The sequence below is a fragment of the Mandrillus leucophaeus genome, unplaced genomic scaffold (genome assembly GCF_000951045.1).
Source record: "Mandrillus leucophaeus isolate KB7577 unplaced genomic scaffold, Mleu.le_1.0 Scaffold21, whole genome shotgun sequence".
Taxonomy (NCBI): Eukaryota; Metazoa; Chordata; class Mammalia; order Primates; family Cercopithecidae; genus Mandrillus; species Mandrillus leucophaeus.
Window position 1 is genome coordinate 8,251,042 of NW_012102143.1, and position 12,638 is coordinate 8,263,679.

At 44.8% G+C, this 12,638-nt stretch overlaps 1 protein-coding gene across 1 annotated transcript in view; it reads right to left on the reverse strand.

Annotated features, from left to right (window-relative positions):
* The window catches only part of HDAC4 (histone deacetylase 4), a 271,636-nt gene that overhangs the window by 141,976 nt on the left and 117,022 nt on the right, over nucleotides 1-12,638 (reverse strand). Inside the window, exon 5 of the mRNA XM_011980321.1 lies at nucleotides 245-365. Coding sequence (XP_011835711.1) covers nucleotides 245-365 — 121 coding nt within the window. The remainder of the gene's footprint in view (nucleotides 1-244; nucleotides 366-12,638) is intronic.

A 12,638-nucleotide genomic window follows, 5' to 3' on the forward strand; every position in this document is an offset into this window, starting at 1 on the left:
GTGAGTGTACCCCCAGACCACATCACTCTGGAGGGGCCCACCCCGTGAGGATGGCTGCCACACGAGTGTACCCCCAGACCACGTCACCCATATCCAAGCACCACTGTGCTTGGGGTTTCAATCCCTCACCCTCCCTCCCTGCCTCAGAAGGTAAACAACTGGGTCCATGCAAATCTACCAATGATCAGACGGTCCTCTGGGCCCCCAGAGAGGAGGCCGGGGTGCTCCCCACACCCACACTTACCCGTACCAGTAGCGGGGGTCGCTGGAAATGCAGTGGTTCAGATTCCGATGGGCCAGCGCCTTCTTTTTATTGAGGACAAATTCTTGTAACTTCATCTTCACTTCTGTGCTGGCCACGGCACCTGGTGTGGGAGAAAGCACAGCGGCGGGTGAAGTGTAGCTCTGCCCTACAGCAGCAATGCAGGGCAGCGGGCCGCGGAGGGAGGGAAGGGCTGGGGACGGCTATGCACCTTCAGGACGCTGTGGCCCCCTGAGCGCTTCCTCAAAGAACCAAGGCTGGGAGGGGTATTAATAAGAGGTCTTCTTCCCATCAAGATTTTACATAATTGCATTATATTTAAAATGCAGATTTAATCATCCCAAAGACTTATTGTTAGCTAACACAAACACTTCTGAAGGAAGTTTTAATATTCTTATACAAAAGAACACTCTGCATTAGGCAGTGGCAGCGTGGTGGTTGCGTTCTCGCTACCGCGAAGCAGAAGCTAAGAGAGAAGGCTTTGTGCAAATGGAAGCATCACGCAGGGACAAAGCCAGTCTCACAGGAAGGCGTGCTTCCACACCTGTGCCGACACGACGGCCAGCTCTGCTTCCAACAGCATCAAAGGGCAGCGCCTGTCCTCTCCAGCCTGGCAGCTCAGACTCAGGCAGAGTGACTGCACCAAGTGGGACTGAAGTCGAAACTGTGGTTTTCTTTGTGGCGGTGATTCTTTTTCAAAACCTCATTAAAGGGAACTGGCAAAAAAGGCCAGTCTCACCCTGAACACAAGGCCTGTTAGCACGGAGCCTGCTCTCCTCAGATCTCCAATCTAACCACACAGTACTTCTACCCTTCTTACAGCACCTTAAGTATCTGCCTAGTATTGCATAATGTTCAGATAGCGTTTGTAATGGTCAAAAACACACCGTGGGGTGAGTGAAGCATGTTTACAAAACCACTTCCTGACTGGGAGTCAGTTCTGGTTGTTAGAAACCACGCTGCAGTCAACATTTATGAGTGGGTAACACTGACCATCTTTAGAATGACTTGCTTAGGTCAGGTTGGCAAAGTGACTACATCTGACAAACTTACTATTCTAACCCTTGGCACATCTTGCTAAATTGCTGCACAAAATATCCCTACACATAGGCCAGACCCGAAGGCTCACACCTGGAATCCCGGCACTTTGGGAGGCTGAGGAGGGCAGACTGCTTGACCACAGGGGTTCGAGACCAGCCTGGACAACATGGCAATACCCTGTCTCTACTAAAAGTACAAAAATTAGCCAAGTGTGGTAGCATGTGCCTGTAGTTCCGGCTACTTGGGAGGCTGAGGCGGGAGAATCACCTGAGCCCGGGAAGTCCAGGCTACAGTGAGCCAAGACTGTGCCACTGCACTGCACCCTGGGCAGTGAGAGTGAGACCCTGTCTCAAAAGAAAAAAAACAAAACAAAAACGAAACGTCGCTGCACACTGACCCCCTGAACCACCCATCCACCTGCAGCGGGGGCAGCTGCTCCTCCTGCTGGTCCAATCACCACGTACCCAAAGCCACGAAGCCAGCAGGCATCACTGTGAGGCCTCCCTGAGCACCACCGCACACACACTGATTTCCTCTCTTGCGAGATAATTCATGTCCTTGGCTTACGTGTTCTTAGGAATCTTTCTGTGATGTGCACGGCGCTGTTGTGGGTCTGTGTGTGTGTGTTTCACAGTTGTATCCACTGGAGTTCTGTGGGTTTCTTACGATAACGGCTGTATTGAGAGCCTAGTATATGCCAGCCCTGGTCTGATTCAGCCCCACATGAGAGCTATAAATAGATATTCTCATGCCCCAGCTGTGGAGGGAGAACACAAAGGTGGCCAGGTGCGCCTCAGGTGAGGTCGGCTCAGTTACCAAGTCTCACAGACGCCCCGGTTTGTGGCGCTCAGCTGCTCCGTGTGCGTGCGCACACATTTACCCTGCCTCTTGTTTCCTTTTACAACTGGGGTAAAATGTTAAAACGTTTGTTTTTATAAAGTCTATTTTAGTTTTTCCTTTGTGAGTTTTCCTTTTCCTTAAAACTTCGCAATTGTTTCTTCCTTTCAATGGTTTAAAAGGCAATCATTTTAATTTTATCCTTGGTTCTGGTGTTGAGTTTTCATTCATTTGGTTATTTGCTAAATTTTTTCATGACTCACTCTGATGGCTCAGAAATGGATTTTGGCATATAAGGCTCTATGGATATTTTGACCAACTGCTGAGAAATTATTAATATCATTAGAAAGATGTCTTTTCCTGGCCACCTTCATTACATACCAAACGCCTTTGCTGCCACTCACAAATGGAGTTTTTGTTAGTTAGGCGCATTCTGAGTTCCCGACGGCAGAACCCACTCCCGTTACATGAAGGTGGCACTTCAATGGCTGGTCAAGGGTCAGTCAGCAACGAGAGCCCTGGAAACAGGGTCTACCCAGGCTGTGGTGGGGGCTGCACTAGCCTAGCCAGGGACACACAAAGACGTTAAGTACACGGCCACCAGCATGGGTCCGGGAAGGCCCCCCCGTGATGCATGAGGCTTCAGGCTTGGTGCTTTCTCACGGTCTGAGAAAATAACGCCATTGCCCGAGTCGAGCTGTGCCCGTGACGTCCCCCAGCTCATGCTGCTGAAGATGGTCTCATCACCTAAGTCGTGACTGCGGCGAGCGCTGCCCCAGGCAGGGTGGGGGGTGGGGGGACAGGAGGGATGCTTCTGCTTCTTCAGGGCACCCACCGTTAGACTTGAACGTCACTGATAAGCACTTTTAGCTGAACTGTCTTTCTGTAAGAGGACTTGCCAGAAGATCATATACTTATGGGAACCATTCGCTTCTACCATTCCCAGGCATGTGATCACTGGAATTCCTAAAAGATTATCAGCAACAGGCTGCTAACTTTGGAAAAACAGACCCAGACATAAACCAGAGAGTTAACCCCGTAAATATACAAACCGCCTCCACAACCAGGAATAAAAGGAAAGGCCGGGTGGTGGGGAAGATAAGTGAGCAGAGAACACAGAAGACCAATTTCAAAAGGAAAAGGCAAATTTGCCAATGAGTATGTTAAATCAGCTTAACTTTACTGATAAAAGAAATAAAAAGTGAAATGGGTAACTTCAAGTTTTTGCCTTTAAACTGATAACATTTTTTGCGGTTACTACCCATGCTGCTGAGGTTGCAGGGAAGTAGTCAAACCGCACAATGATGCTGGTGATGGCAACAGTGAGGATGAGGACCCAGATGGCCAGTTGGAGGGGATGGCCCTGCAGGTCCCTCTGCACGGCCATCTTTGAGTGGAAGCAGCAGAGCAGGACAAGAAGCAGGTTCTCAGTGTGCAGGATGAGGACGTCCTCAACATTTTCCAGCAGACCCAAACTCAGTGTAGTCAGCCTTACCTCCTCAAAACACCGGCTGCCAGGGACAGCTGTTACTGTGGATTCACTGGCCCTCCACGGGGGAGGGTGTGCACCCCAGGAACAGGGCCAGCAGACCCCACTTTATAACCCATACTCTCTCCCTGCTTCTGCAAACACCATTTGGTGGCAAAGGGTGACTTGGCCACAAGCCTGGGTCCTGCCTGGCTTCCTCTCTGCAGGGCTGGGTGGTGGGCATGACTGGCGTTCATGCCCCACCCACGCCCAGCACAGGCCTGGCCAGCAGGAAACATGAGGAACATAAGTCATCGATTCAGGACCTTTCTAACCACCAAGGAATCTTCTTTTGATCTTTCAGACTTGACTAGGAGAGTATTCAAAATGAGGGGCTGATTCTGACCCCCTACCCTGTTTCAGAACTTCTGGTTATACACACGCTCATCTGTCAACGGGTTTCTCACTTAAAGTTCTAGAATGAAAAAACCCATTCAATAAATGGAGAGCAGATCTCCCTAATTTTTACTTTTACTTTTTTTTTTTTCCTTAATTCACATTGAGTATCACTCATCCCCTGGACGGAGTTTTCTATAGAGGCTCTATGAGATGCCAGCCCGTTCTGGCCAGCAGAGATGAAGTGGTGGATAAGAGGCCAAGTTCTTCCTATACCAGGGGGCAGAGAGTGCGCCCGAGACCTAAGGAGTAAGCGAGCGAGGAACAGCTGAGTGGGGCAGACAGAGGAGGACAGCAGCTCTGGGTGGGGCGGGGCAGGTGGGGAGGGACGGCTGTGCTCCCGGAGGGCCGGGGCCCGGACCTAGTGAGTCCAGACGACGGAGCTGTGGCAGGTTTCGCTTGGCTTCTGCCTGAAAGGGCTCCTTTTTCTCCCCACCCCCTTGCCTCTGAAAGAGGCACAACTTCACAGAACGGACACCTAATGACTTTCAGGAGCAGCCTTTCACGTCATTTTTACACAAAGCAAAGGACTTGCTCAGTGACCTCGCTCCATTCCCCGCGGGGCTGTGCGTGTGAACGGCAGTGAGAGAAAGCGGGGCTGTGTTCGCTCCGCACTGCTCGGGCAGAGTCCACCCTGCTCCTGCTCCTTCCCCGAGCTGATGTGAAGAGGTGTGTGTCTTAGATTCCCAAGTGCCGTTAATCTAAATCAAAACCTAGCTGGTTCAAGACAGTGTGTTCTTGCTCAATGTGATGAAAACTGCCACCATACTGTCAAATGAATCGCATTACTTGGTATCAATGAATAAAAGTGAAGAATTATTTAAAATAAGAAGTAATGTAAATATTTACAAGTGTAACGATATTTATTAAATACTCAATAAGAAATTTACTTAAAAAAAAAAAAACCCCAGGAGAATAAACAGATGCTGCACACCGTGTTTTCAAATGCTTAACTGCTGGAGATGCTTCGTGTCCTCTGCGCCGGCCGCCGCTGCTCCTCCAGCCTGCACAAACAAGAACCTCCTTCACGGGGGAAGACGCCGGCCCCTGGGCCCCACTTACATAAGAGCCCCGAGTGGCGTCCACCACAGGGGCCTGCGGCCCTGTGTCCTCACCACAAGACCACACTCTGAGGGCTGCAGAGTCGACACAAGCTTGCCAAGTACCCAACTGTACACAGTTTATTATTAATAATAAAACCTGACCACCCAAATCCACAGTGAAATCCACCGGGACTGCCGCCTATGACGGGGCTAGAACGGAGCAGGAACATTCCAGAGCTCCAGTTAAGGGTGGACGGCGCTTTGGATGCAGTGCAGGGATTGTTTTGGGCTGGTAAACGGATCCAAAATGTTTTCTGAAGTGAAGTCTTTCATATTCTGTGAGCCTCAAGATGGTATTTTTATTGGAAGAGTCTGGTAAACTCTGAGGAAGTAATTTAGACCAAGCTGCTTTTTAGCAATCTGAAAAACTTATTTGTTGGTTAGTTGTGGCACAAATCAACCAGCTGATATTTAAATTTTAAACTTCAACTCTCTGATAAGCAACTATTTTCCCTACTCCAAAGAAAAATACATAGGATACACACTGGGCTACTGGCGAACCACAGAAGCGTGGAGAGGAGGCTGGACCCCCGGCGGAGGCCCCAGTGCTTTGGGCTGTGGCACACGCCCCTGCAATGTGGGTCCAATGCACGCCTTCTGCACTGCAGTGTCACCAGCACAGGCCAGACACGTCAAAATCCCGCGCACAGGGCTCCCAGGGGGACCACGTGCTGTTGTCTATGGAAGGCAGCTTTCTAAAGTGGAAAGCAACCCCACAGGGTGGGCCCTGCCTGGCAGGCCATGGAGCCTCTACTCAGATTCCTCACACGTAAAGCCAGAGGATTCAGCTGGACTCCTGGTCCTCAACCCAGGCAACACACTAGGGTCACTCCAGCAGTTTCAGACGCGAGAACACTGCCAGCCAGGTTCCACTCGGGATCAGTTCAGTAGAACACCCGGGAGTGAACAGAGACCCACAGCACAGTCTTCCGCTACCGAGAGGGCCCGGATCTGCATGCGAAGACCAAGCATGCGTGCAGCCCCGTCTGCAGGTTCCTTCTCCTCAGGGCCTCTGCAGCCACATCTAGAAGCTTCTCCCCTGTAGGCAATCCCTGGGGAATAAGTCACCATCTTATCTAATCAGTGTGACAGGAGCCAGGGCCATCATGCAGATTTAGTACTCACTTTCAAATCCTGATGCAAAAATTAGACCTCAAATGGAATAGAAACCCTCCTCAGAGGCCTCTTCTACCTTGAAATTCTACCAGTTAAAATGAAAAAACATTGAAAGTGCATTTATTATTTCAAGAGCAAAATGCTGTGATAATTGATAAAAGTGTTAGTTTTATGGACAAAAACAATTACTAAGAACTTGGAAATAGCTAAATAGAGAAATAAACTAAAAACTCAGAGAGTGCATTAGCTATGTACTCCTAGGAAAAATATATCTAGTTTGAAATAGCAAATATTTATAAAAATGTACCAAGTAATATAGGCATAATAATACAGTTTAGATCATACCCCAATTCTAATTTAGCATTAGTTTGTTATAATAACATTCATTACATTAAAAATAAACTTACAAACAGTGTACTGAATAGTTATTTAATTCTTTTTAGAACACAAGGATTTCAAATACAAACAAATGAACAAAAATGTCCTATTTGGAAAAACTTCAAATTTAGTGCAGATTAATTAAAAGCAAAATGCCAATTTCACAATCTAAAAATTATATAAAGGCGAATCACCAAACCAAATATTAACATATCCTTTCACTCCAGACAAAATGAAGAACATAAACAGTATAAAGAACAGCTTAGGAAACCTGGAGTACGCCAAGCACATTGTGTTTTCAATAATATAACTTCAAGAATTGATATTCAGGTAATTCAAGTAAATCTACGGGAAAAGGTCAGAAGATCTGGACAAGGCAGCCGAGCCTTCCGTCTGAAGGCACAGAGAGCAACTAGGGCAGCGTGGAACACCAGGGCCGAGGGCAGAGACTGGGGCTGCGGGAAGTGGGACCCCACCCTCGGGCAGCCCGTTTTCTAGAGTCAGCAGCGGGTTTCCGAAGAGGCCCTTGATGGGGCCACAAAAACTGAGGAAAATCAAAAGACCCCAGTAAACCTCACGGGCTTGTGGGTAGGACCTCAAAGGGCTATGCCTTTTGAGTAACGATGGCCAGAAATCCACCAGCCCTTGGGAGGCCTGAAACCCAACTCAGAATCAGCTCCAGACCTGACTACATTCAGACACTTAGGAAGCTTGGCCACTTCTGGTCAACTACAAGAAGGAAAACAAAGGCCACTCGAAAAGAATGTGTCACCCTCCCAGGTCTCCCGTCATCACAACAGCACAAAGTCAGACATGCAACCTAAAACATCCAAGTGTAGAAAGAAACACAATCTGACCGAAAAAAAAAAAAAAAAAAAAGATATCTAGAGAGAAACCACAGGCAGGAAAGCCTTGCCACAGGGCCAGAGAGTGTTATCAGTCAGACTCCAAAAAACTGCACTACGTGCAGAAAAAAAATAAGATCAAGAAAGTCTATGGAAAACCACAAAAAAGGGCCAAATGGAAATCCTAGAACTGAAAACCAAATAAAGGTAAAATCCAATGGATGAGTTTAGCAGCAGATTACTGTGCAGGTAAAGCACAAATTAGGGAAGCGGATGATAAATTGGAAGAAAATACCCACACTGAAGAAAAGAAAAGGGAAACACAGACACAAAAATAACTTAAGAAACTTAGGGAATACTGAAAGCTAATCCAACACAGGTATATAACTACAGTCCCAGATAGATTAAATGGAGAGACTGGGGCAAAGTCATTACTTGTTGTGGTGAAGTTTGAGAATAATCAGGTCTAAGAATTCACAACAGTATAAAACAACAGATTTAGGAACTACAAATCCCAAATAGAAGAAATTAAAATGAAAGAAACTACAGTTAAGCACATTAAAAAAGAACTTCAAAAAATCAAAGACAAAATCTTAAAAATAGCCTGGGAAAAAAGAGTATTTCCAAAGAAGGAACAATAGGATGGATAGCTGATTTCTGGAGATTAACAATAGATGGCAGAAGAGAATGGAATGGCATTCTCAAAGGGCTGAAAGAAAATAAATACAAACCTAGAATTCTGTACTCAGCAAAAATAACCTTCAAAGATTAACCTGAAATCACATTTTGAACGGAAAGAAAATTCACCATTAGACCTGCATTAAGGTAAATAAAGAATATCACAGATGAAAGGTCAGACATGAAGAAACGAATAAAAGTGGAAAGGATAAATTTATGAGTAAATCTTAACTATATAAAATAATAACAACAATGTCTTGTGATGTTAAAGGTAAGTTGAGAGTTAAATACAGGTCAAAATAGTATATAAGTTAAGAGTGAAAGTATTCTAGACCCTTACTTTGTCAGAATTGGCAAAAGTATTAATTTAGATAAAGTTGTCGATAATCAGTAAAGAAACAGCAAAATAGTGACTACCAAGCTGGTGAAAAAAATATATATATACACACACATATATATCACTAAAAACATACATTAAAAGCAAGAAAAGTAAATTAGAATAGTTGAGATAATTAGAATTCATATTGTACAATGATAGATTTAAGCATAAATGCATCAATAATTATACTAAATGTAAATGGGCCAAACTAATTGAAAGACAAAGACTGTCAAACTACAAATCAAAACTTGTGGGATGCAGATAAGGTTGCATTTAGAGGAAAATGTATAGCTATATAAGCACACATTAGAAGAGAGGGCTGAAATCAACGCCGTATGTATCTATACCAAAAAGCTACAAAAACCACAATACAACCTAAGAAAATACAGCATAGAAAAATAATAAAAGTAGTAGAAATTAATCAAATTGATACTCAACAAACAACATCCATAAAGTCAAAAGCCAGTCTTTGAAAAGAATAACTGATAAACTTCTGGAGAGAATGACCAAGGAAAACGAAAGCAAAACAAAACAGCAGCGATAAAGAGAAAAAGCACAAACAACCAATACCTGGAGTGTAACAGAGGACATCACTAAAGGTCTGACAGACGCCAAAAACACCAGAAAAGGGTATGACACCAAAAACCACTAAGCCAAAATTCAAAAATGTATAACAAAGGCATACATTTCTTTAAAAAAAAATACAACTTAGCTAAAGTGATCCAGGGGGAAAAATGTCCCATTAACTATTTTAAAAATTGAATAAGTAATCATAAATCTTTGCACAAAGAAAACCTTAGGGTTAGATGGCTTTAACAGTAAGTTTCACAAGATATTTAAGGAAAAAATAATATCCATGTTAAATAAACTTTGCCAGAGAACACAAAAGGAGAGAGGAATGAAGCTTAACTCATTCTGAGGCCAGCATAGTCATGACACCAAAACGTGACACGGACATTATGAGAAAGGAAACTGCTTGCCAATCTCCCGCATGAACACAGTTGCAATCATACAAAATAAAATATTAGCAAATCCAAGTTTTCACTACATAAAAGCTAATGTATTACAATCAAGTTGGCTGGGGTTATTTTAAAAATGCCAGTTAGAATTTATATTCAAATAAATCCATATGCTTTACTTCATTAACCAAATAAAGCCAAAAAATCATACAAACATCTCAAAAGATGCTGAAACAGCACCTGATAAAAATCAATATCCATTCGTACTGAAACCCTGAGCAAACAAGGAATGGAAAGGAAACTTCCATAATCTGATAAATAGCACCTATCAAAAACAAGCAGACAAATGAGTAAACAATACAAACAAAGTCCCCACAGAAAACATGGCACTTCACAGGAAACTGGGAACCAGACAAGTGTGCTTGCCTGGTATCATGACCACAATTCAACACTCTACTGGCAATCTCAGTCCATTCTACACAATAAGCAAGTAAAAGATATAAAAGGCATTCCAATCAGAAAGGAGGCAAGCTTGTCATTATTTATAGATGACAGGATTCTAAATGTTGAAAATTCAAAACAATCTATTAATGATTAGGATATCTGAATTTAACAGGGTTGCTGGACACAAAGTCAACAGTCAAAAATGGACAGCTTTTCAAAATTATAAAAACCAAGCCATTCACAATAGCAACCAAAGCCATCAAATGGCTTGAAATATATTTAATCAAATACATGCACGCCTCCTTAACATAGAACTATTAAGAAAATATTAAGAAAAATTAAAGAAGGTAAATAATCAGTGTTGTAAAAATATCAAGTCTTCCTAATTTGAACCACAGAGTCAATGCAGTCACGAACAAAAGCCCACTGGTATCAATTCCAGGTAGAATCAGCTCCTAAGAGACAATTAAAGAGGACATATCCAAGATTTTGAAGAAGAGAAAGATTTCTCGAGGCACAAAATCACCTAAAGGAAAAGACTGAAACTGTATTAGAAGGGAGAATTTCTGTGCCTGAAAGGTAACATTAAGAGAGTGAACAGGCAAAGTACAGAGCGGAAGAGGAGATTTACAGCATGTACAACTGGCCAAAGGCTTGATTCCATAATATAGAAAGAACAACTCCAAATCAAGAAAAAGGGAGACTCCCCCATCAGAAAAATGGGCAAGAGACTTGAACAAACACTTCACAAAGAGAGGAATATTCATTTGGCCAAAAAACTTATGAAAATAAACTGTATCTTATTGGTAATCAAAGAAATGCGGCTGAGGGCACGAGGAGGAGCTGAAATTAAAGTGACTGACAGTAGCAAGTGTTGACAAGGACATGGAGCCACAGGAACCCCTGTACGTGGCTGGTAGGAGTGTAAAGTGGTACACCACTTTGAAAACTTTTAGGCATCACATATGAATACTGACAACATGCATGCCCCAAAGTTCAACAACTCCACTTCACATTTGGCCACATGTACCAAGAAACATGTACAAGAATGCACACAGCAGCATTGCTTTTAATAGCTCTGGTTAGGAAACAAGCCAAGTATCTAACAACTTTAGAAGAAATGACTACATTGGTGCATTTATAAATGGGACACCACACAGCAATATATAATAGATAATGAATGACCTCTTGCTGAATGCAAAATGGGGATGAATTTCACAAGCATAATGTCCAGAGAAAGAAGCAAAACACAAAAATCCTACATATTAAGGGTTCCACTTACATACATTTCAAAAGCAGGCAAATTAATCTTCCACGTTAAATGTCAGGAGAGGAGTTATCTTTGGGGAAGGGGGAAGTGCATAAAGCCTTCTCTTCTTACTTATGGGCCAGCCCTATAAGAGTACATCGCTCTACTCTCCTTACCCGGAATTCTGTTACCTGAGGAAAATGTACACCTCGGCTCATTTTCAGTATTACCAGGAACAGACAAGTTCAACTAAGCACGGAAGTCCAGGGCAGAAACTCGGCGTGTCCATGAAAGTCCCCTCACCCTGGTGATTAGATCCTGACTGTCTGTGTCACTTAAAACCACAAGTTGTCCATAGAAAGGATACAAACACACAGTGAGCCAAGGGCTCTTTTAAGTGAAGATCTGAGAGGATGCTCAGAGCAGACTCAGCCCCACGGTGGACCCTGCACCCCGGGGACACGCCAGGGCTCAGACACGCTGGTGACATTGGGCACTGTCCTCGTGCAGAGGAGCCCACAGGTCCTTGGCCCAGCAGCCCGCAGTCAGCAGGGGCGACACCGTAACCTTTTCCTCAGTAGATGTGTCCCTCTAATTTTCCAAAGCGGGAAACAGCAAATAGAATGTTCTCCTGGAGAGTATCAAGTGTGGGCTCTCCTTAGAAGAAGACAGACCACGCTGGTCTCCAGATGTACAAACACAGCCCCCACAGAAGGCAAAATTCAGAGTGGAAGGAGTAGACGGGAAAAGCACGCTGCTGGCCCTCACTGGGTCACTCTACAACCTAGCACCTGCCCCTCACTGGGCCGTGAGTTGCTCTACAACCTAACACCTGCTTTCAAGGCACTTACAAAATGCTCCTGAAAGAAAAGTACTTTGAAAAATGCAGGGCAGAACTCACAGATGAAATTCACTGTGCATCTGGCATGCTTTATGGCTTTTAATATTTTTAAGTCTATTAGGAATCCTGCCAAATAGTCTTTAAAATGTTTAAATCAAACCAAAAGTCGGGCTGAACGCCCCTTGCTTTGATGTTAATATTGAATCCTGCAGCCCTGGATGAAGATAAATCCATGGACTCTGGTTCACCGGGGGAGCTAACCAAGGGTGGGCTGACACACACGCTACACTCACTGTCCCTGTCAGGGGGTGGGAGTTCCGTTCCTGGCCTGCTTCTTAGAAACCCAGCACAGGCGAAGTGGCAAGAGTCACCACGGTGAGGCTCAGCTGCCCCTAGATCTTTCCCCACTCCCCATGTGCTGCCCCAGTGCCCTCCTGCACTCACTCCCTCTGCCCCCCACCTTCCGGAGTTCATGCCCCCACTCCCTGCCTCTGCCCAGCCTTCCGCACCCGCACTCCCTCTCTCTGCCCAGCCTTCTGCACCCGCACTCAGCCTCCCTCCCTCTGCCCAGCCTTCCGCACC